The sequence below is a fragment of the Buteo buteo genome, chromosome 26 (genome assembly GCF_964188355.1).
Source record: "Buteo buteo chromosome 26, bButBut1.hap1.1, whole genome shotgun sequence".
Classification (NCBI taxonomy): domain Eukaryota; kingdom Metazoa; phylum Chordata; class Aves; order Accipitriformes; family Accipitridae; genus Buteo; species Buteo buteo.
This window is the reverse complement of record NC_134196.1, coordinates 10,637,552-10,662,760: the sequence shown is the minus strand read 5'-3', so window position 1 is coordinate 10,662,760 and position 25,209 is coordinate 10,637,552. Positions and strand designations below refer to the sequence as shown.

The 25,209-nt window shown below is 38.9% G+C and overlaps 1 protein-coding gene across 1 annotated transcript in view; it reads right to left on the bottom strand.

The window, feature by feature from the left end:
* Positions 1-24,948, bottom strand: part of PAWR (pro-apoptotic WT1 regulator) — an 80,099-nt gene extending 55,151 nt beyond the window's left edge. Inside the window, exon 1 of the mRNA XM_075058052.1 lies at positions 24,336-24,948. Coding sequence (XP_074914153.1) covers positions 24,336-24,854 — 519 coding nt within the window. The 5' untranslated portion in view covers positions 24,855-24,948. The remainder of the gene's footprint in view (positions 1-24,335) is intronic.
* Between the last annotated feature and the right edge of the window lie 261 nt (positions 24,949-25,209).

Genomic DNA, 25,209 nt, shown 5'->3' with positions numbered 1-25,209 from the left:
TTACTGATAAGTAAAAATAGAACATTGACAAGTATTAGGATGACAAAATTACTTCGAACTTCCCCCAAATTCTTTTTGGGCTCCACAACTAGACCAAGCACTTTATTCACGAACAAGCCATTCCACACCATTCTGATTAACAAAGCAAGTGCAGATTTCATGTTTGTATTGCCCAAGTATAAGTTTAATATCAGCATGACTAAAGAGTCAAATCAAAATCAAAGGATGGACCCTACTTTTAACCCAGGAACAAAGAACTTTGCCACCAGAAACCACATATTTGAAGATTCATAGTGTCCATTAAGCAAAGCTAAAAAAATAAATAAAATTTCTTTGGACACACAATTTAGAATTTGGCTTTCTGAAAGGAAACCAAGGAAATAAAACACTATTCTTGAAAACAACAAGCTAAGTGATGCTTCACAAACAGTAGCATCATTCAACTTCCAAAACCATCCTGTAAAAAAAATTACAAAAAAACAAAACAAACAAAACAAACAAAAAAAAAAACCACCACACACTATGCAGTCCATTCTATTCTAAACATTTCTTCAAACTTTTAAGAAAGAACAAATACTCTTGTTAAAATACTAGAGTAAGTATTTTTTCTTATCAGCACAAAGGCAGCAAATAACTTTATCAAAATAAACACTACCAGAATGATTAAGATATTGGGATGGACTTGAAAAGTTATGATATTTTTCTACTGGTCAGAATAAACATTTAATGCTGTTTTCACATTCAAATTTAAACCTCAACTATCTATAAATGGAGAACAGATACATTTGTATGTGCATTCCATAATTTACCAAGATTATGAGTCTCCTAGATGGCTCCTACAAGCAAGAGCAGAATTCTTTAAAATACTAGAAATACATGAATACATATCTATCCAAATAAACACTGACTATTTTTGTTACTAGAAATACTTTTGGTTCTGTTAGCAATTAAAATGCTTCAGTTTAAAGAATGAGGAACAACCTAAAAAAATATTTCCTACTTAGAATTACTCTATTGGACATATCCTTTCTGGATCCGTCTTGATTCCATCGTTGAAAGAACAGTTGAGTTAGTTAAGCTCCTTAGGCCCCTGAAACATCTGGAAAGAAAAGGATCTGAGAAAAATGTAAACTTTAACTGGCTTCTGAGAAAGAATTATCTGTGTCTCAATGTAGTTTTCATTGTTTCTTTTGCCTTAAAAAAAACCCCGAACAGCACTCTCTGATACGCTTCTGATGACCAGAAACTCCAGTAAGGAGAACCAGCAAAAAGAAACTTTTCTCAGATATGCTTCTGCTCCCCAATAACAAGGGCAAGGAGAACCCACAAAAATAATAAACAATGCCTTATACTCCCCTTACTTGTATTAAAACATGATTAAAGTACAAAATCAGAGGCATTGCTGAAATGAGGGAACCAAGTGAACGGGAGGAAAAGAAACTATAGAGGGTCTAGAGCAAGAGCACATAAAGCAGGGCTTGTTTAGTCTGCTGAAGAGGAAGTCAAGGAGCAATTTAATAGCAACCGAGAACTATTTGAAGGTTGGTTACAAAGATGATGGAGACAGGCTCCTCTCAGAAGCAGCAGATGATATATCAAAGGGTACAAAATGCATCAACTGGACACTAGGCACATTTCAGTGAGAGAGCAGCACAGCACTGGGTCAGGCTACTCAGAGAGACAGTGGAACCTCCATCCTTAAGAGGTTTTCAAGCTTCGGCAAGACAAAGCCATGGCTGACCTGATCAAGGGCTGCCAAAAGTACTGCTCTAAGACTTCCAAAGGCCCCCTTCAACCAACATTTTATGCGTTTACAGAACCAGTGAGATGGTTTGATTTCTTTTTCATGCCCTGTTCCCCACTCCCCCCCAAACTGGAAATCTCTGGGTCCACTTGGCTTTTATTTTTCTTACATTTGAGCAACAGCTGAGATTAATACTTCCTTCCTAAGATGATTAAGGCAAAACGTTCTGTGATTGAAAGCTCTGTGCAAAAAAGGATTCAGGCACAAATCCAAAGATGCATCCAAAAAAACATGCACAAGCAAACAATTTGAGGGGAAAAAAAATCCAAGCAAACACGCAATCAGATGCATTTGTTAAGAAGAACGTGAAGAAAAGTTCTCCTAAAATATGCAAAGGAAAAGCTTTTAAAAGCCAAAGTTTCTGGTTTGTGAACAGCCAACTGAGATCCTATTATTCATTAGGAGAATGGAGAAAGAGTGACTGTTTAAAATGCACACTGATAGATGTATACTTCTTCCTGTAACATTTGCTTAATAGGTTACCCACCTCCAAGAAGTGAGCTGCCCTATCCAAAGGTTTCTTTACTGCTTTACTGTTCCAACTCTTTCTCTACTGGCTACATACATAATATACACATATATATACAGTCAAGTCACAACTCGTATCACACCCCATGACAAAGACCGTATATTGAGCAAAGAGTTCTGAATGCACCAAATCCAATGAAGGTCAGGTTCCAATGGATTTGTGATCTGATGGTTCACTCAAATCAAAGTTGAGAGACTCAGAAATCTCTCTCCTTTGCATGAATTATTTTCTGCTGTGTTCTGGCAATGCATTCACTTTCATTACATTTCCTTCTGTTGCATATTAATTGACTCACTTCTTTTATTGGCCTTCCATTATGGAATATGTAAGAGCTTTATTACTACTGAGAGAGGCAACTTTTTCAGATTTAAGGAAAAAAGAAATCGGACTCATGGGTTAAAAGCTGTAGAGGAAAAACAACCACAACAGATTACTTTTACCACTACTTTCCCAATAAAGAAAGAAGTTATCAACCCATATACAGGGCAGCCCTGCTCATCTTCTAAAGATAAGAGACAATATGCATGCTTTTCACAGATAACTCTACAGATCCTATTCCATTGCATACAGCTACATGATCTTGGTGAGAAGCCACAGAACACACGAGTGCAGCCTTTAGCTATTGATTTTGCATGGCACCGAAATAAGTCCAATGAAGGCCATTTGAAAAGGTATACTGGACGTAGGAGTCCAACTGTCTTTCCAGTACACATGAATAAGACCTAGCTCTGTAATTGAACCACCTACAGGAATAATGACTTCATACCCATTTTTCCCCTCTGATTTTTATTTTTCACAATGATTTGGTGTACAACAAGGCACATTAGGCGAACTATATTTTCACAATAAAGTAACTTCTCGTCCTGGTTTTGGGTGGGAAACCACAGCACTTCTCAAGATTTTCCCAAACGTCCCACTTAGACAGGAACAGGCTGTTTGATGAAAACAAATAGACCTGCAGTCAGTAACTACAGTAAGCAGTGAGTGTATTGACAAAGGCAGATCTATGCCAGAAATTAACTGACAGTAAGTATTTTACCAAAATTAGGAACCAAAGACAAAAATAATGAAAATCTTTGGCCAAATCATAGCAGCACAAAATAAAGTCGGTAAAGCCTGTCTTGGGAATAAAGGCTGCCTTCAAACTAAGCTCCAGTAAAAAAGCACACAGCTCAGTGCATTTTAATTTTATTTGGTTCTCAAAACAAACTGCACTTAACGTTCCTAGTATAACATCTGGAATTAACACACGCATTTTCTGTTACAGTACTCTACCAGCAGGTACAGCACTGTGATTTCCAGTATGTAGGCTTCACAACACCTTTCCCCCTTGCTATTTACTATCAAGGGATGACTATCAAGGGACTTTCTATGGGGACTAACTAGGCAGCTGCCAAATGTCTGAAACAAGTAAATGGCCAGTGACAATTCCTTCTGCCTCATTACAAGCACATTGAAGTATCTTGTAGCATGAACTAAACCTTAAAAAAAAAAAGAGTAAAATTTAAAAAAAGTCTGCACTTTGCTTCCTAGCTCTCCTTCCAAATACTTTAATAGTTGAGTGGGAATTGTTCCTTCTTGTTATCTTTTGTCCAGGTTTTGGTGCTGTTGTTGATGACATACCAACAACATAAGTCACTCCAACACAGAAGCAAGTTTAAATGGAACATGACTGCATGGACTGAAACCCTGACAAGTTCTTGTTGGAACAGCTGACGGCAGCAGCAGACATCTAGCCATAGTTCAGCAAGAACTGACTCAGCCATAGTGCTGAGCTGGACATCTTCAAATCCAATATTCCCTAAAAATCGAAGGATTCAATCCAACTGCTGTGTATAAAACTTTCTGACCAATAGATGAAATCTTCAGAGGACAGGATTATGTTCTAAACAATAAAAGAGACTTCTGGAGATAAATGGCTTTTTATAAAGCTCTTAGAAATAAATCCACCTTTCAAGGACAGTTCCATCTTTTGAAGAGGATTGGTCTTGAAAGTAAAAAGCACTCATCTATAAACTCATTAAAATTATAAGCAGCAAATGCATTTAAGCAGAAAATAAGCACATTCTTGAAAAGCTGCCCAATTAAAAAAAAAAAAACCAAACACTAAACATCCATGATTACACTTCCACCTATTTATACTGCAGACTTCCAAAGGTGTTAAAACATTTGAGCAAAATAGGAGCAACAAAAAAACAGCAAATGCTTATTTTTTTCAAAACCAAACAATTTCACAACTAATAAACTGATTTTTAATTTAAAAGCAAAATCCATGCACACTTTTTCCATCCCAACACTACCAGTTCTGTGATCCCTTGTAACATGTTGTCTGTTCTGGGTGAAGTGCATTTAAATATCCCCAAAATATCCCCCCCTCCCTCTTGCCACATTCCCTTCTTCCCCCCTCACATTTTCAACTAATACTTTGACATTACTGGCCTCACTAAACTCAATCCCACAAATTCCTGACATTCATGTCTTCTTAATCTGAAACGTAACTTGAGGAGGTGGTTAACATTTGACCTTTGCTCTACCTCAGACATACCTGGAGACAAAAAAAAAAGTCCAAGGCATGCAATATGCATTCACAGTCTGAGAGGATGTTTTATTTTAAAGGTCCCAGCACAGAGTTTTTCAAAAAAACAACCCATTAAAACTTCAAAAGGTTAATTTAATAAAAATTCCCCTACAAGCATAGTTTTGCATAAACATTGCAAATTCGTACTAAGAATGATGATCTAAAGCAATAAATAAGAAATAAATCCCTAGAAGCATACACCCAAGAGTCATGGTGAATTTAAGAATAAAATGGCTACCATACTAATGAAAACAGTCTCATTTATTTGAATTGGATGCTACGGCAGAGAATGAACAACTACAAATCATACATTCATTACAGCAGTAGACACAGTACCTAACAGGGTATTAAAAAAATTAGTCAGAAACTAATTACTAAGACAAATGGAGGCTCAAGTTAGGAGACAAATCGGAAATAAAAAAGCAAGCTCCTTCTGCAAAATAAGAAAATCTACCTACTTGCTCTAAATCAAGCCAAGCAAGGACTCAAATACAGTTCCCTCTGCCCTTTTCTTTCCCCTTTAAGAAATAAGTTTTAAAACTGAATCTTAAAGATTATTCTAGCTTTTTATCCACCCTCCTACCTTCCTTCATTACACACACACAATAAGAATAAGGAGTTTAGAAGCTTGCTAGCTGCACTTCAAATGGGTTACTCTCTTTGTTCCCCTCGGTAAGTGGGGTTTTTTGTTGTTGTTCTATTTTGGGAAAAAGATTTACTACAAATTAAATCCGATCAATGAGAAATGTTGTACTGATATCACATATTTTAACCTCAAATGAACTTGTTCGGGCATATAGGCTTCACATCCTTTCTCCTCTTAATTACTAGTGCATACTACTGCCAGTATCTGGCAGTGCCAGAATTTTGAGGGAAGAAAGAAAAGAAAGGGTTGGAATACCAGGGATGAACATGATTGTTTAATGAGCCAGTGTCTCTTTGCTAGGAGATAGTCCCCATTTGCTGTTATCTCTGTCGGCTTCAGGCATTTTGTTTGCCATACAGTTAAGGCATGACTGCACATGCCGTTTTGAGATTGTTCTTGTTAAATAAAACCTGCAGCTACAACTGATTAAGGGAATGTCCTCTTACAGACATGATGTATGACACCAAAAATTTTAATCGAGTATTTAAAAGTAAAAAGTGAAAAACAAGGTGAATAATTTTCTTTTGTTTTCAATACATTTTCACTTTCACTTACAATTGCACTTTTCAAATCAACCTGTACCAGCGGCTGCTGACTCATGAAAACACTGACTAGAAAATTTGTAATTTTCTCAGAGCAAAATATTTTAAGGAACAGATTGCCATAATTACAAGCCAAGTAAACTGTAAAAACTTTGTTTTCAAACAAGCTTCCTCTGTACATAAAAAAAGGAGCAGACAGAACATATTATTTGAAGTCTTCTTTGGAAGGGCTGCCTATCACACAGAAAACATGCCCTTCCTTGTACCTGTAGCTGATTCAAAGCCCAGGTCCTCCAAATCAAATCAGCTGCACTTATTTTGGTTCAAGCCTAGACACAGGGCTGATTTCAGGTCAGGTGGCTATCTCCACGCACAAACATCTGCGACCTACCACTGAATTCTTTAAGCTTCTTTGTCTGGACAGGCTGCTTCCCACCTCACCCAGTCCACTCTTGCACATCCCGTTCAGCATATTCAGTTCCCCACACCAGTACCATTCCCTCTAAGCTCACTTCTTACACCCCATCATCTATGAAGTTCACAGCATGATGGCTTACAAAGAGTTTGTACACATGAAGGGAGCCAGAAAACTATGGTCCAGGCTAAATTCCTGATATAAGGCAGCATCTTTTATAAACATCCTTGATGGCAACCTCTTTACAGCGGTACACAAGCTCCCACTTCTATGCAATTTCTATAGCCCTGTCCTGATGCAAAATTAGCCTTTCCTTCAGCATCATCCAAATGAAATCGAACAACCAACAGGTATTTTGAGCTTTGATCAACTAAAAGATCCCAGTATGACATCTGAGTACTGATTTTAATTTAAAGAGGAGAAGCGGCAGTCTTTCCTATGAATGCAAGGCTAATGAGCAAATGCATTTCATTATTCCCCTGTCAGATACTCCTCTCATATTTCATTAGTCTGTCTGCTTTTGTGTTGGTAACTAAAAACTACCTTTTTTTAAGAATATTTTTATAATTTTAATGTTCTAAGTTTATTATTTTAATACTAGTATCAGCAACATCTAAGCTGCACTTAGAAACACATGAAAAATATTTTCATTTATTTCTCAGGCTTTTCTTTAAACGCAAATCCTAATGGTAAAAAAGTGTAGTCCCCCTAACCCACTATACTGTGATATTTTAGGGGATTCATTGATTATTTATTAGTGCAGCTTCCTCATAAAACAATGTCCAAGTGGAAGAACCATCCCTGCACAAAAGAGAGAAAAATCTGAGTTCTGAAAGTTGGACAAAAGCAGATAATGGAAAAAACTCCACTTAGAACTGTGGAAAAATACGTTACAGGCCCTACTTCCCTTTTGCTAATCAGTAACTTTTGATATTGACAAAATACTAGTCCAACAACAGATCCTGATTCATAGGGTCCCTCTGAACTTCAGCCGGAGTCCTGCTATGCAAAACCAATGACTGCGGCAAACCAACTGAAAAAAAGCCTCTTTGGCTTTTGTTTCAGATTGAGATCACTACACTAAACTATTAATTACATAAATACTACCAGTTCAATTTCTCAAATTCATGGGGGAATAAAGAGGTGTAAATTGTACATTCTAAATACTGGCTCATATAAACGTGACCAAGGTAATTTTCACATTTTAGCTTGGATTCATATACATTTATATGAACTAAAATTTTGGTCACCTGTGTTTTAAGAATGCCTGTAACATGCTTTCCATTTCAGAACCTATAATTAAAAAACACTGTACACACAGCTTTAACACGCTTTTCCTTCTCCTTTCTCACACTGAAATTATGCCCCTCTACTTTCTCTTTGCCACATGCTCACCTCTGTTTTTCCAGTACAAGTTTTGTCTGACACACACTCATTTTGGAAGTGTTTTGGAGTATTAAGGGAGAATCCAGTTATCTAGTCATTGCAGTTTTAAAGCAGTTAACACTTACAGCAACCCTGCCTGGTTGTTTTCCAAGATTCTTCCAAAAAGTTTATCTCAGTCTCAGAATTATGAAGAAACCTCAAAGGCTCTATAAACGCAATCCCATACGCAAGTATGAGCGCTGGATACATCATGCATTCAACAGACAAAAAAGAGCAAAAGAAAATGAAGATAAAACAATGGATGACACAAAAGAAGATCATATAGGAAACATTACCAAAAACTAACAGTTTTCTTCATGTTAGGTTATTGACTGAAGTTCTGATGTTCCAGCAGCAAAGGGAATTTAATCTGTTCTAAAATTCCATTTCTTCACTTTAGCTACTATGGTAAATAAAGTATAATTATCAATGATGGCAGTAATGAAGCCGAAGACATGAGCTTGGGCACTTGAACATTTAGTAGCTTTTAGTTTGCTTGTTAATAAAACCTATTACAACTGAGGATGACATTACTCAGATAAATAATCCATCCTTATACCTCTGTTTAGTGAGCTGCTTATTATTTATCCTGTTCATCAATTCTCTACAGATAGTGAGACCTGTAGCCCTAACCAAGAAGAAAATCCACAAAATTCTCTTCTAACTGATGTCTGTAGCTAGCTATCATTCCTTATCATCTGCTTTTTTAAATATCACGACATTTGTGATCTTTGCCAAAGTTCTGTAACATATTAAGGGATAGCCACATCTTGAATTTATCCTTCAGTTTAGCCTTTTTTGTTATTTATTACAACTCCAGTAAATCTACTTTTTTTTTTAATTAAACAAAACTAAACACATTTAAAGATTTTTACAAGCGTATTTTAAAGCAACAGTAACACATTTTCAGATACATCTTTACCATTCCATTCTGCCAAAGTGGTACAAAAACTATTCTTTGTAATATCGCCACTTCCAAACTAAGGTCTGTGACACACAGACCTCAGGCACACAAATCAATGTAAAATCTGCACTGATTTAAAAACATGGCTGTACTTAAGCAACTTAGTGGCAAGTCCACTAAACGCTCTTGGAAGTGGGAAGCAACACTGACATTCAAAGGTGTGAGAGTCAGCTTGAACATCACTGCATCACATTTGCATACCCACATTTCCCAGTACCTCTAGATGGAGCTAGGTTAGGTCAGCATCATTTATTAACCACAAGTTCAGCACCATCATGGCGCTCCCAGATTGACCCCAGTGGGATCTCAAAGCAGAACAACAATTCTCAACCTAAACCAGTAAGCTGTACAGCTTATAAAAAGCTGTAGGGATGTCTACACTCATCATAATGGAATAAATGATTACTGATAGCTTAAAACGTAGAGAATTCAGGCTTCAGATCTCCATTTCCAGTCTCTCTGAGCCAGCTAGCAGTCAGTGCTGAAAGCTTTAGAACATGAACACGTGAATAACCTCCAAATCTTTCTAAATAAACAGAACACAAAACAATTTATGAGGAATCAAAAAGGGAAGCAGAATGGTAGCTGGGAATATTTCATGCATGCATAAATACATTAATATACCCATTTCTAATTTCTTGATTTGATTCTCAAACATTCTTGCATCTTATAAAAAATGTAACATGCTATGAGAAGTAGTTTCTAGTGTTGAGCTGCTTAGCAACACCTGCATTCAAATAGCCTCCGGGTAAGTTTGACAAAAACCGATCTGACATCTGATGAGCCCAATTTTTTTTTTAATTGAAAGAAGCAGCAAACCCACAAAATGGGATTATATTAAAAGGCCCATTTATGTTTTACAGTAAAGACGACTGTCAGATAATGGGATGCTCCTCTGTTTCTGCCTCAGGCTAAAAATAACTCCTACATTTTGCTGTAAAAGTCAACTGCCTGAGGTGTCTTTATTTCATGCAAGATAATTACAATGCACATCATCTTCAACAGCATGCGAGATATCTTTATGTGCACTCACTGTACAACTTTTCTTAATTATTAGTTTATTTTCCTTTTCACAAAGAATTACATTTAGGGTTTCTATGTCTTTCTAGCCATAGGACTTCATTAAGAAGTATTAAGGACTCTGTCCTTTTTAAATTTTTTTGATTACTAACAAATCAGAAGAGTAGAGAAATAGGCTGAACAGGAAATTCTTTCACAGATGTGTTAGGACCAACTAAACTCTAGCTATGCCATTATTCAGAAATGTCTGAATGCAGGCCCTAAATATTTATTTGTCAAGTGCAGGTCCCTAATTTAATTGTTAAGTATGCTCAAAGCGCCCAATACCAATATACTTCACTGGAATGCTTTATTAGAGTAATTAGCACCCCAAATATATGCTACTTACTTAAACATTTAGCTGTAGATTTCCAAATCTGAGAAAATTATCACATTTCTGAGTTTACTGGAGTATTTAATACCTTTGTGAAAGAAATGTGACTTCTTTGTGAAAGAAGTGCTTCATTAACGTAACATCCTTATGGTCAGACTTCCAGGAATGCTCTGCCATTGCCCACTGTACTACAAACTTCCCTAACACCCAGTTCTGTAACATCCTTTAGAGTACAACTGCATGCTCCTCCTATCTCATTTTTTTTCTCCCCAAAGCAGAAGCCTACAATTTGGTATGCTCAAGTGTCATGAATAAAAATGAGAAATCCGTAAACTAATAATGTAAGCCCCAAACATATCCTTTAACCTCTTCTCAGCATACTATAGCAGAAATGAACGTAATTTAAAAAAAAAAAAAAAAAAAAAAAGGTTTCTGGCATCAATTACTAATGTGTTGCCTCTCAGTTCACCACATCTTCACCTTTTTTTCTTAAAGGACAAACCCAAAGGACTGCTCTCCAAATTTTTCTCTGTACATTCAGTTTTTAAATCATCCAGCATGTCTCAGCATTTTATAGATGTCTGCAGCTTTTGTCTAATTCAGATGACAGCGACGTACAATCATCCTTTGGGACACAACATTATGCATACAAAAAACTAAATCTTTGATCTTCAAGTTAGTACATTAAATTAAATAGCACTTTTTCACAAAAGGATCTGAGAGCTTTTACAGGAAGGAAAAAAATGGTAACACTAAACACAGCTATGTAACAGACAGAAGTTAAGCACTCATTTAGTACAGTTCTAGAACACAATCTGCTACAGGACCAAGCACTTCCAGGTTCCACTCCACCTCCCACATTCCAAAATACCCAGATCTTTACTCAAAACAGACTTCATAGAAAACTTTCAATATAAGTACATAAGAAGTTACATGACTATTTACATAAAAGCTTACAATACTCCTGGAAAAAAAAAAAAGAGAAAGATAAGCTGACTTTTTGTTCTGGAGGCAACTCTAGTAGCTACCAGCTTCAGGAAAAACTACAAATCATTAAATGGTACCTCTGAAAAGATAACAGTTACATATACCAGCATGAAGAACAGAACAGACATGCAGGGAATTTTCCCTGGGTACCAGGTTACATGTGCTGAAATTGCGTTTTTACATTCTAAAGAATGAGTGCCATATAACATAGTATGAGGAGAGCTAATCGGTTAACTAAGGTATTAGTAGGGTATTGCTAAGTACTGTTGTCTGACCAGTGATCAATATGACTTTTGATATTCGGCTTGTTGAAAACATGAAGATTGAAGTCATGACACTATTTCAGATTGGATTTAGTCTACAAAAATTAATGAGCCACATCAGCACAAGTAAAAAATACACTCTACACCTCAATTTCTAATTAACAGTCTGGGACACAGACTACAAGCATAGCTGCTGCCAAAACTAAGGCTAATAAGGCACTGGCATAGTTCTAGCTTGGCAAAGGATTGCTTAATTGATCAATAATAATAATAATAATGAATAATTCCCAGTTTAACGTGCAAACACATAAAAGTGGTTTTATGGAAAAAAATTGAGATTATACTTAAACCATTGACTAGTCTGTTCGTTGCACCTTGGAAGAATTATTCATATCAAGTTAGTTCTAAGAGCTCTGAGAGAAGACTAAGAGTTCTTAAAGCTCTTTCTAAATGGCTACTCACAGTATATTGTTGTTTTAAGAGCTTTTTTTGAACTTAGGTTTTTTCAATAATCTTGCTTCAGGGTACCAGAACATTAATTAGCTGCTAAACTTTGCAGTAAAGGTCATCTTTCATAAGCTCAAAAGACCCTGAAGAATATATTTATTTTTTAAATACAGAAAAAAACATATCAAATTGAAAAGCTTCATATTCCCAGCCAGAAAAACAAATGCTCTTTTTTTTTAAAAAAAAAAAAGGGGGGGAAGGGAGGGAAAAAAAGCTGTTTTAAAAAAAAAAAATTAATTTAGCACAACAGTTTTCTGCTCTTTTATTTAAAAAAAAAAAGACATTAGTATGCAAATATGTACCTAAACACTGAAGAGGATGAAAAAAACCAAACCTGCAAGTAACTCACTCTCATTTGCTACCATCTAATTTAGCATTCAGTATTAAAAACTTGTCCACCCTTTCCAATTATAAAAGATGTAGGTCAGCTTAATTTCCTTTAGTGCTGCTGGCTTGAGAGAGGAGGTAAAACAAGACAAAAAAGCACTATGTTAACAATTAAGAAACTATTTTAAATCAATGACCCATTCAAGAATGAATATTGCATTTGTTTATTTTGCCACCACTTCAATCATTAGGAGCTAGCTTCTTATGTAGCCTTTATCCACATACAGTTCATAAACACAGGAGCCGCAGCCTCTACACTTAGGAATTTTTACATACAAGCAAAAAAATTTCAACAGCTATCAGCAACGCTCAAGTAATTTTCCCCCTTCTCTCCCCAGAACAAAATATAGAAATGAAAAGATAAAATATACAAGAAAAACAAATGTCAACATGTTTAACCTCAAGCCAACTGTTTATCTGGTAGGGCCTGGATACTTCTAGATGTTATAGCACACAGGTTTCTTATCTGAATTACTAAACAAATAGGAGATTGGCTTCTGGTAACTAAAGAGGACATTACAGAAGAGCAGGTTTTATGAAATAACTTGCTGGTTTGTACTGAACAACCACATGTGAATGGTCAGATAATAAGATATTCATGTTTCCACTTTAAAGGTCTTTAACAAGATACTTATTTCAGAAGTCTGCCCTTATTACAAATTCTGATAAACTAAAAGGAGCTGGTTAGTGAGGTCACCTGCACTTGGCCGCACAAGGACTTGTATGATGAAGATCCAGAACTTTGAATGAGAAGTGGTACAACAGTCAGGGCCTGTATGTCAAACAAAACAGAAGAGCACACAAAAAATTTCTAAACCTATCTGGATGAATAACCTACTTCCAAAAGCAAAAGTCTACAAGGGAGAATGGGGTGGATGTGAACAGATCAGCCAAAACACCCTCATCTTCAGGTATGGTTCCACAGTGGCTTAAGCCAAGGTTTACACCAGGTGAACCATCTCCCTCAACAGCTGAGCCACAAAAATCTGAAAGTTCAAGTGCTTGCACAGAATGAGGAAAAGTATTACAGCCACCCCTACGACAGCCTTGCTCTAGAATAACTAGTGAACAGGGATCATGACATGAGGCTAACAGATACCACGTTGGGTTTTTGGAGGGAAGAGGAGGAAATAATAATCATAATAAGGTGGCTCATCATATATAAGGGTTCTTACAAATGTGGACCTCATTGCCCAATGATTTTTTTGTCTACTAACAGTTTCCACAGGTTCAAGGGGAGACTGAACAAGTACTCAGCAGACAGGAATTAAAATGAATTTATCTATTTAGTAACCTTCATCTGATGCTGCAAGCCTTCAAGATGAAAACTGCCAAGAGGCTAGAAAACTAATCCACAGGAAATACCTGATAAGACTTCTACATTCTTTTTCCTTGCTATGTATCTGTTATCCTTAGTCAGACCCACTATAATCAGTCTTATTTTCTTACAGTGTACAGAGAGGAAAAATTAAGCTAGAGCTTTACAAAGCAATTAAATGCACTTTGTGTGCATACAGTGGGAAGAGATTGGTCCAGATGACAGCAGGTTTCAACTGAAATCCCATGTTCCTACAAACATTAAACTGCATATTGCATGGAAAATAATTCACAAAATACGTACCAGTAACTACGGCAGACAAGCAGGACATGCACAGGTTCCCTTTGACCCGTCAAAAGAATCAGTAAGGTCAGAAAGTGCCGAGAGGAAGAACGGTGAAAGGGGAAATCCCAATTACTGCTTGCTTGGCTTCTGCCTACCACTCTCGTCTCTGGTCATTGATGTATTTGGTTTAGACACCATACATACAGACAAACAGCAGTTATTCCACAACACTTTTTCCACATCCAAGTGCTGTATGCATTCTGCCCAGCTCTCCTGCCTCTCGGCCTCAAATCTCATTATAGCACCTCTTCTTTCTGCTAAACAAAGCATGCCTAGGTTGTTGCTCTGCCAAAAAAAACAAAACTATCTTTTTTCCAGTTGTCCCAGGCAGCCATTGAGTACGGGGCTAGGCTCTTTGTAGCAGTGCATGGCAGAAGACAACGGATGTAAATTTAAAGAAGAGAAGTTCTGACCAAAAGGGAAAACACTTTCATCGTAAGGACAGTCAAGCACTGGAAGGGTTGCCCAAAGAGACTGTGCTGTCTTCACCCTTGGGAGGTTTTCAAGACCTGACTGGGTAAAGCCTTGAGCAACCAGGTTGGATTAAAAGACCTCCTGAGGTTCCTTCCAACCTTAATTTCACTTAGATTCAATATCTACACACAGAAAGCACTCAGTGCTGCCCCAGACCATGCTTCTACAAGTCTCTCACCTAAAAAGTCTCTGACTTAGAGGTTCAAACTATTAGCTACCTACATAGGCTTTAGATCAAGAAAATTAATGCTATCTTGTTAATGAAGTACTGCGTAACACACTGAGCAAAGCCCGTGCCTAGCACATTTTTGTTTCATATTTTTGTTTGAAGGTGGGTGAAAGCAAGAGTTAAGATGGGTAAAATTTGCAGTCAACAGTGTTATTTTTTTTTCTCTGAGGGTTTTTTGTTTGTTTGGTATATTTTGTTTTTTAGCTTACCTTCACCCAGGATGATGTTCTCATATTAGGCACCAATCCTGGCTACATCTAAGATGACATATTTCATGGTAAGACTATATGAAAGAGTTGAATATGACATTTGCAGGCCTGGAATAACAGACTTAAATGTTCCATCCAGTCCTTCCTAGCAACATGCAAGCAGATCTAATACAGTAAAATCCTGAAATAAAACATCAGGGTTATGGTTTTTGTTTTAATTTCCCATGACCTTGTGAAGCACGGGAAATAGTCATCCACCTACGGTCTTCCAATTGGAAAGTCTTTAAATACACAACTTCAACTTAAAAAGTAGCAGAGAAAAACATACATGAGTTTGCATATATGTAATGAATATAAACCAGATAAAGATAGTTTTAAGAAATCAGTACAAACTTGTGTGGAACTGAACACTTAACAGTGACCTTTCCAAAACTCCCCTGGACACTTTGAACTACGTGAGGATTTAGAAAACAACTATGCTCCAGAGATGCAATGAAGAAAGTAGTATGAGAAGTTCGTGCCAATAAATATTTTGCTTATCAATTCATACTATGATATTTAATTTACAGTTGGGGTGGGATTTGTTTTAACCTTTCCTGTGAAAAAAAGAATCTATTTCCCACCAGCTCTCACTGGAATATACAGAAACTACATTTTTGACAGAGGATTTTTTTTTTTTTTTCAAGTGGCAGAGAAAGATCTGCTTAAACTCAGTTGCCATCAGAGATGCATGAATATTCAAGTTGCATAAAGCAAAACTGAAATAAGGGTAAGGTGTCATCAGTGGATGGTTTTTAGGGGGATGGTTTCTTCCTTCTCTCACACAGGAGGTGGAGAGTTACTTGTTTTGGGAGGTTTTATGGGTTTGGTTTTGGGTTTTTTTTCAGCTCGGTTCTTTTGAAAGTAACACATCTGGGATATCGTACATTCAAAGCACAAACAGGCTGCTATAATGCAAGTCTGGAGACATTATCAAATAATTCACAAGGCTGGTGGTTTATGAACAACTGCAGAAATCAAGCCATCTGTGGTTTTTACTCTCCTGTACCCTCAGAGAAAGTTACATCTGTGGAACTCAGTGGAGAAGGGTTGTATTTTTTACTTTTTTCCATGTTTTTTAATTAATAACTTCTGAAAGTAGTTCTCATAAATAAAAAAAAAAATGTTATAAAGACATAAATCACAAATAAATCACACACTCCAGTCTAGACAGAAACATCTCTTAATAAAAATGCTCTCCTCTCCCTTCTTTGAGGGAGCATTCTTCAGCCTACTGAACGTACAGCAGAAAAATAAAAAATTATTTATAGACTAATTTACTTTTAGCTTTGGAAATTAAGAACTCAGATCAGCAGTTTCACTAGAAATAGTCAAACAGAAGTCAAAATGAGGAAGTCTAAAATGCATGCAGTCTATAATTTGTTCCTTCTAGTACAGAAATAAACACAAAAGTCTAATTTTATCTTAAAACATATTTTGTATTACATTATTTATTCCAATCATCTCCTTCCTATTGTGTTCAATAAATCAGTCTCTCAGTAATTAGTTCTGAATATTCACGTTTGGGATGAATCAGCATCCCCAAATTCACGAAGGCATGTGGAAGTCATGACAATTCCAAACGCTAAGGTTTTAGAAGCAGCAGCTTTGGAGTGCTCCTCCATTTATCCTTGCATTTTTTTCAGCCTTCAGATTTTACTCTTTATTTCCTCCACAGCTATGAATATATTAGAACTTACTTTTGAAAACACTACTACAAATACCTGAGACTGCTGTTTAATCCCATTACCTTCAGAAGACAGTTCTAAGTAAGTGTTACAAGAGATGAGACAGCAAATGTGGATCCAACTGGAGAATGAAACCGAAGCACCACTCATTATTCGTCATTCAGGGTAGTTTCGTTTATAATATTATACAGTTTTAGGGGTTTGTAATATTGTTTAAATATTAAATATCAAAATACCACAAGTTTTCCACAGAAAAACTATTTTAGTATTACTCTTCCAAAGTATTAATAGCTTCACCTACCAGAAACAACACAACGGAGCAACAAGATGGACTGACCTCTTGCTGTCTTTCAAACTACTTATTCTTTTGTCCTGCTGCCTTGGAAAAAGCAAAAGTTTTCCAGCACTTCCACTACCAAAAAGGAACTAGAAAACCCTAAACAATTTCTCTCACATAGACAACTTTAACAATTCAGCTGTATTACTGTACACAGCTCTCATATTAGGTAGGGTTTTCTGCACCAGCAATTCCAGAAACTTTTAAAGTTTCCTTCAAGGGTGAAGAAGGGCCTTTGCCTTGGTCTCCCTGCAGTATCCTTAAAGCCAGAGTTGTTAAATACGGCCGACAGAAGTGTACTATCAGGTGGTGGAATACTGGCTGCATCTTCAGGCTCAAAAGGTTGAAACCATTATAAACTTCCACTGGCAGCCAGGTAAGCGGCATCCCTCAGGGGCTGGCATTAGTGCCAATAATGTGCAACACCTTCATTAACAACCTGAACAATGGGATAGAAGGTACTCTAAGCAAGTTTGTGGCTGACACCAAACTGGTAGGGACTGGTTAAGAGGCTGGAAGGCAGAGCTGCTATTTATACCAGCCTCAACAGGCTGAATATATTCAAAACTTTACTAGGCAAGACCCTAAGCAACCTGATCAAAACTGGCCCCAGTTTGAGCAGGAGATCGGACCAGACAATTTTTTCAGAGTTCCCTTCCAATCTGTATTACTGTTACTATTCTGTGCCTGTTACAGTGTAATGTATTATACACCAATGCTGAAAAATCTTTAGTACCCAGCTTTAAACACGTGATCAGACCCAATGCAGGTTGTCCATACCTGTCTCTTGTGATGAAGTTTCAGCTACAGTATAACCTCAAAATATTATTATTCATATTTAGGATATGAGTTTAAATCTCTTGAAATTACCTTGAGTTATTATTTTCACATTTGTATGCCCGAGACACTAGTTTCAAATAGCCAAAGCAGAAGTTTCTTTTTGGTTTGTAGGAAACCATCAGTCTATCATTTAAGAAAAGCATTTTGAATTTGAGGATCAGACTAAGGCATTTTTAAAGAACAACAACAATTAAATATTTTCAGAGCGATTACTTGTTACAGTGATGCTACATAAAAATTTCGGAAAAAATTGTCAGGCAAGTCATTTTTAGCAACAGTGTGTTCACTTCAGCAAAGTAACTTGTCATATCAACACTTCCCTCCCCATGCTTTTCAATGAGACTGAAGTCACCTCAATTCCACTGGAAAGCAAGATGCTTCATATGTTTATTTCAGTGTAAAAGTAAACAAATGTACAGCTGACAGGCTGTTTCTACTCCTTACCCTACAATATTTTTTCTTCCAGATTATCTTGTCTTTTAAGTAGGCTTTAGGTACAACCAACAACGGGACAGCGTTTCAGTCTTAAGTACTAGAGAAGTAGCCTAGAAAGTACACGCAAAAAAAAAAATTATCTTCAGCCAACCAACATCTACATTTATTTAGGGTTATTGGCTACATGACAGACTGGCAAGAAAAGGCAGTAACTGGCAAGGCTGAACATTAACAAGCTTTCAACCACCAATTACAACCTAAACTAAATACTTCACTTACTTGCTCTAGAAATCAGTACTCAACATGAGAGGAAATATTTTACTTACATTGCATTTATTTTCCACCTACTAACTGTATCATTTCAGATGATTCACCCCAAAAACAGGAGAGTGAAAAGAACCAACCATACAATAATGTTTTCCAATTATACCTAACTATTAAAAGATCATTTTAAAAACCAACCTTCCCAAAATTGCACTTAGATATAAATGCAAAGTCAAAAGAATTAGAGGGGAAATTAACAGCTTCTGATACTTTTCCATCACAGTCCTTCCCATTCCAGTAGGAACGGGTGCTGAAATTAAGAAGAACTAAGTACGTAAAAGAATCGGTACTTTCTGGTAGAGTCCTGTGAATTCCAGCTGTAGGTACTGATCTACAATCTGCTTCTCTATGAAAACAGTCTTATTAAATTCAACAAGAAGTTATCCATATCACCTCTTTAAGAGAAATTACGTGACTTCCACGTATCTTTTCCTCTGGAAAACTACTGCACTGCCCAGCCTTATTCCAAAACAGCATTATCATAGAGCATAGAGACCCCAGGTTTGGAAGGTCCACATGCAATTATTTAGAAGGCGCTACACAGATTTGGAATTGAGGACTTTCCAGACTCCTAAGTTCATTACGTGATTTATTTGACCAAATAACTTCCCCTACTTAGCTAAGTGTCAGGATATCAAAGCATACTCTTAAACAAAACAAGCCAAAAAAAAAGGGGGGGGGGGAGGGGATATAAGCTTACCACATACTAAAAAAAGACAGAAAGAAAAGAAAAAAAGAATATGCCCTTTGAACAGGTACTGCCCAGGGGATTGGTTCAAATCAGAATTCACAAAGGCTTCAACAGCAAAACAGACTGGATGTAAACAATGTCAACACAATCCTTTTATCAGAATCTGAAAAGGCTTGCATTGCTTCTTTCACCCTGCCACATCTAAAGAAGAACCATAAATGGAACCATAATAAAATGAATGCATTCACTAGACAAAGCAAGCAGGAGGATGGCCTAACATATCATGAATGGTCACCCAGGTCAAATAAACATATTTCAGACTTCCGCCATGACACTAATACCTCTGCATGGATGGTAAGGGTATCAGTGGCCAGAAATAGGGGGTTTTTCCCAGTACTTCGAACACACACTCTTTTTCCTGCAACATATGCAAAAAGCAAGTAAGGTCTTTTACAAGAAAATGCACAGAGATGTTAGACAATGCAAAGACACTACCTCATTAATATGAAGAGCTGGCTAGAATGGCTCTTTGATTTAACTTAATCCTTAGGTAGAGAATCACTAAGAAATATACTGCTGAAGGCAATCTTCTGGTCAAAAGAGCACAACCACTAGTACAGGATTCCGCTCCTCTCTCTAGTTTCCAGCCATTCACAGAAGGGTTTCAATTCCTTTACAATGTACCCAGTAATTGCTATGCTTGGCACATTTGGCATTTAAATTTTCCTGAAGTTTTTTCCAACTGGAACACAGCAACTTTCTGTTAGTCTACACAACTCAGGACGCTAGACTACTCTAGTAACAGGAACTCTATCTTTCCCCACAGAAAATGCTCATTGCTCTCTGCTTGCTTACAACACTGGCGTTTGGTGTGAGACCTACCAAGCACCACATATGCAGCGCCTTCTAAAGAGGCAGGCAGACTCCCAGCAGCAAGCCAACAGTGTAGTTTCAAGAAGTCATACCCTTACTGTTGTTAGTAAGAAGGTAAGAGATGAACATGGACTGGCTAAACATCCTATGCAGATTCCACATTTGAATCACTTCTACCTACTTTTACTCTATTGGTATCTCCAGTATTTCCCACAAACGGCTCAGGAGGCTGTTGTATCTCAAATTTGGCAGCTTCACGTGCAAAATACACAGATCCAAGTTCTTTACACCTTTTTAAATCATTCATCACCCTGTTATTAACAGAAGAACACTTCTGAATTTAGATGACTTCCATCTGGTTAGGTGAAAATGTAAACTTTGTCTATAAGCACACATTAAATAAAACCCAGCTATCTAACTGTCCTTCCTAGACAGACCAAGATTTTAATTGTATATACACCTTTTTTTAAAAAGGTAACTACAAAAATAGTTGTCATTCTCCTGGTTGCGGTTCAGGAAAAAAAAAACCAACAACCTACCCACACAGCTATGCCAGCAGAATCCTCCAGTGTAAACAGTTACAAAAGTAAAGCTGCACTTTCACCAGTGCAGCTTGTTTTGCTTGGAGCAGGACAGAAGAATTACTACAACAATACAAAACATAACTCTCATCCTATATGGGGGTACCTCACAAAGCACTGTCAGTGTAGCGTAACAGGAACTCTATGTGTTCCTTGGATAGATACTAGCACAGCTGTAAATGAGAAAAACGTTACAAGTAAACTTAACACGTGCATTAAGTGAATACCTACAAACCGAGAAACACTTTCAAACGCAGCTAAAAAAGGTTATAAAGCTTAATATTTAGAAAAGGAAACTTACATAGTAATGAGAATTACATACAATTTAGTTACCTTTCACAACCTGAAGAACTGCTACGAGGCAACAAAACCCAAATCCCACAGCATTTAATATTCAGAGTGAAATCAACTTTCAAGATTCAACAAGCTATCAAGAAACTACTTTACAACCACTGAAAGGGAAAAAAGCTTTAAGTATTTCAAAGCCATTTTCAAAAGCCATCGTTATTTAGATAAGCACTAGTGCTGAGAAGATAAAAATCCGGCCTTTACTTCTATCACAATGGCCTCTAAATACAAAGTGTCGCCACTACTCCCAACCTGTCACCATCTGTTTTCACAGCTTCCCCTATGGCTTCTGTCCTCCACTGACTTCAATACAAAATACATTTAAGACACAGAACTGTTTAAGACCTAGCTCTGTTACCTTCCTATTGAACAGGAGAGAAATTAATCATTAATGAATAACAATGTGCTAACATTTTTCATGCCTATTTCAAGATAATTGAGACAATACAAACTTTTACTTTCCTTATTCCACCACCTTTCATATCATTAAATTTTCCAGCTACATTGCAACTGAAATCAGATCCTACTTCTTTGGGGTAAAAATTGTTTTTGTATTCTGTTTTGAGCAGAGAAGCTTGTAGGCACTATGTATCTTCTGTAAGCGCATTTTGTCAACAGTTACCCTTTTTAGTTTGAGATTATCAGAATTTCCTCTTATCATCCTTCTCCACCACAGTGGCATGCTGATCATAAAAGGGAGATGTTTAGCATAAAATGGCTACTCCATTCTAGAGAAAGGCCATTTTCTTGAAAAATAAGACAGTAAAACACCCAGTAAAGCTCTAAAATAACATCTCCTGAAAAGTAACTTTAAAACATACACCACGCAGAGCTACGACTGCTAAGTGGTTAAATTCAGTGTGTACTACTACCAAGTCACTACGTACGGCATGGTAAAGCTATGCCTAGCATCTAATGAGAAAGACAGCAGGAAACTGGAGTGTTGTAGCTTATTCCAACAAGTCATCATCCACATCACGGCCTTCTTTTGTCAGAGAACTTCAGCTGACCATGTTGAATCAGTGCTTTAAAATATTTTCTCATGAATAAATAAATATATGAAAGACAGTACAAGTAAATAAATTGCAAAACATTCATTGGTAAGTAGTTACCTACATTTGATGCTGGAGACAGTTTTTGAAGCTGTCCACCATAAGGAATGATCTAGTGTTCCCTAGTTAAATAATTCTTAGGAGTGCATGTGGTAACGATTAAAACCATTTAAAATACCGCAAAGAGATAGCTTTGCTTAAGTATATGCCAGTCAAAAATGCAACACTTAACTACTAGCAAGTTTCCCCAATAATACCTTGTACAACAGCCATCTACATTATTAAAATTTGACCCCAAAAATGTGATGGAATGCTCAATCACTAGTTACAGAAGTAATTAGTATAAAGATACAAGAAGTTTCCAAAAAGTGCCAACACATGATGACAAGCAGCAAAATTATTAGGCCCTCACAAATACGAGAAATGGGCAAGAACTTGCTTCTCAACGCCTAAATATGTTGCTAACCTTAATAAATAAACCACTCTTAACAATGCAGCGGAAACTACAGTAGCAAATTCACACATAAGATTCTAATGGCTGCTGAGCAAGGAATTTATTTTCCTGGAAAGCAAAGCGTATTTTGAGCAATACTTAAACAAAACAAACAAACAAAAAACCCAACCACCACCAAACTAGCAAACCCCAAACCACACCACCCAAAAACTACCATAGGAACACTAGTTCAGAAAACTCATTCAAAGAACAGGGACACGAGTTTCAAAGTGTGAAAAGAAACCCACCACCCAAAAACAAACAAAAAGACCATGACTGTGGATGGGGTACACAGCAGAGGCCCCCAAAATATGATGTTGTACAATGCTTGCTGCAATGCACAAAACCATTATCAACTGGGCTAGGACTAGTTTACTTAGGGAAGTAAAGATACAGCATTTTAAGAGTTCCTATAGAAGCACAGGGGGCAGGTATTTAGGAGACTTTGTGTAAAACAAACAAACCACAGTCTAGGAAGCTTGCACACTCTGAGGGCAGAGAATTAAAGAACTCACTTGCATTCCTCACTTTCTGAAGCAAGAATATTGAAGACTTATGCCAAAACACTTCACCTCAAACTGAAGACTACGCAAGTGATTATTCTGAAAAACACACAATTATAAAAATGTCTACTGTTCCTAAAACTCATTCCTCAGCTTCTCTCATGAAAGTGTCTGCTGTGAAAGTGCCCAGGATGTCACAAAAAAAGGATTAGTGACTTCAGGTATGGAGAACATGATTTCATCTTCTCCTGCTGCTTCAGAAACAAAGATGTTGCTTTTTAGCGTTATTTAATAATCTATAGTGTTAACCAAAAGAAGAGCTGCAAGTTTTTTCGACAGTGATGGTGGTCATCCTATTAGTGCAAAACTGCAGACTAAAATCCAGCTTTGTTCAGTTTCCTGTGGCCTTTCTTATTACGTGCAGAAAAAGCTGAAGACTTAGTTATCATTCTTCTGAATTCCTCTAGGAGTATTATAAATCAATGCCAGATTTTTATACTAGTAGCAAACCACAGAGGACAGTGGTGTTGGCTGATAAAAATATCTTCCTCTGCCTCCAAAAAAATGCTCTTTAAACCACTACATTTTTTCCAGTGCAGGAAATTCTTTTGGGTTCCAAACTGAATAATATTTACACCTGAACATCCATTCAGAGCCGATAAATCAAGTTTTCTTTCATTACTCTTGTTTTGACCGTACTTTAACAGGCAGGTGTCTCGGCTGGGTCCTCCAGAAGCCCTAGAACTTACCGTCTGCCGACAAGAGGACATTCAAGAAGTGTCGTGGGCCGTGACAGGTCTAATTTATTCAGATTAAACGGCACCTCGTCCGCCGGGATGCCGCATCCCAACGCCCGCGGCATGCCCCTCCGACCGCGTGCAGGCCTTCCACGCTGCTCCACGCGGCGCGGGGAGAGAGCTTCACCGCCGCAGCCAGCCCACGCGAGAAGCCCGGCCGTGGGCGAGGAGCGCTCAGCACCACAGCACCGGTGCGCAGGACCCCGCGGGACGACCCCCCTCACCCCCACCCCGCACCGGGCGCTCCCCGGCGGCGGCTCAGCTGTGGCGGCGGCCGCCCCCCTCCCCTCCCGCTCCGCTCCGCTCCCCGCGGGCTCACCTCAGCGGCCGGGATGTTCACCACACCTGTCGACCTCCTCTTCTCCCTCAGCTTTCTCTTCTCGATCTGCCCCTTCCCCTTCCTGGCGCTGGGGCCCGAGCTCTTTCCCTTGGCGGCCAGCTTCTCCTCACCCTCGGGGGAGCCCGGCGCGGCGGTGGTGGCGGCGGCGGGAGGGGGCTTGGCGGCAGGCTCTGCCCCGCGGCCCCCGGTGAGGGCCGGCGGCGGCTCCTTGCCGGGGGCGGCCCGGCCCAAGGCGGCGGCGGCGGCGAGGCTGACGCAGTTGACGGCCCCGCCGGCGGGGGGCGCCGGGCGGTCCGGGGGGGCGGCCGGGCCGCCGGGGGGCAGGTTGTTGTTCAGCTCGGCGGAGCAGGCGCCCCCCGCGGGCCGGGACTCCCCCCCGGCGGCCGCCCCCGGGGCCGTCGGCGCTTGCTTCGCCCGCATCTTCTCCCGCTTGGCTTTCCACTCCTCCAGAAAGTCCGTGGTGCTGCCCCCGGCGCTGCGGTAGCCGCCGGTCGCCATGTTCCCGGCGGGCTGGACGGCGAGAGAGTCCCACCAGCACCTCTGCCGCCGCCGCCCGCCCTGAGGCGGCTCTGCTGCCGCCCGGCGAGGAGAGGTCCCGGCGGGGCGGGCGGGAGAGAGAGACGGGGGCGGGGAGAGAGACTCGGAGAAGCACAAACACCCTGGAGAGAAACAAAAGGGGGGGGAACGTGAACCGTCCCGCAGCGCTGCCCACCCGCGTCCCGCCGCCTCCCCGCGAAGCCCCCGGGGACGGGTCTCCATCAGCGCCCGCCCTCGCCCCCGCCGCGATCCCGCGGCTCAGCCCGCCGGGGCTCCCCTCACCCCTCAGCGCGGGGGCCGCCCGGAGGTGCCCGCC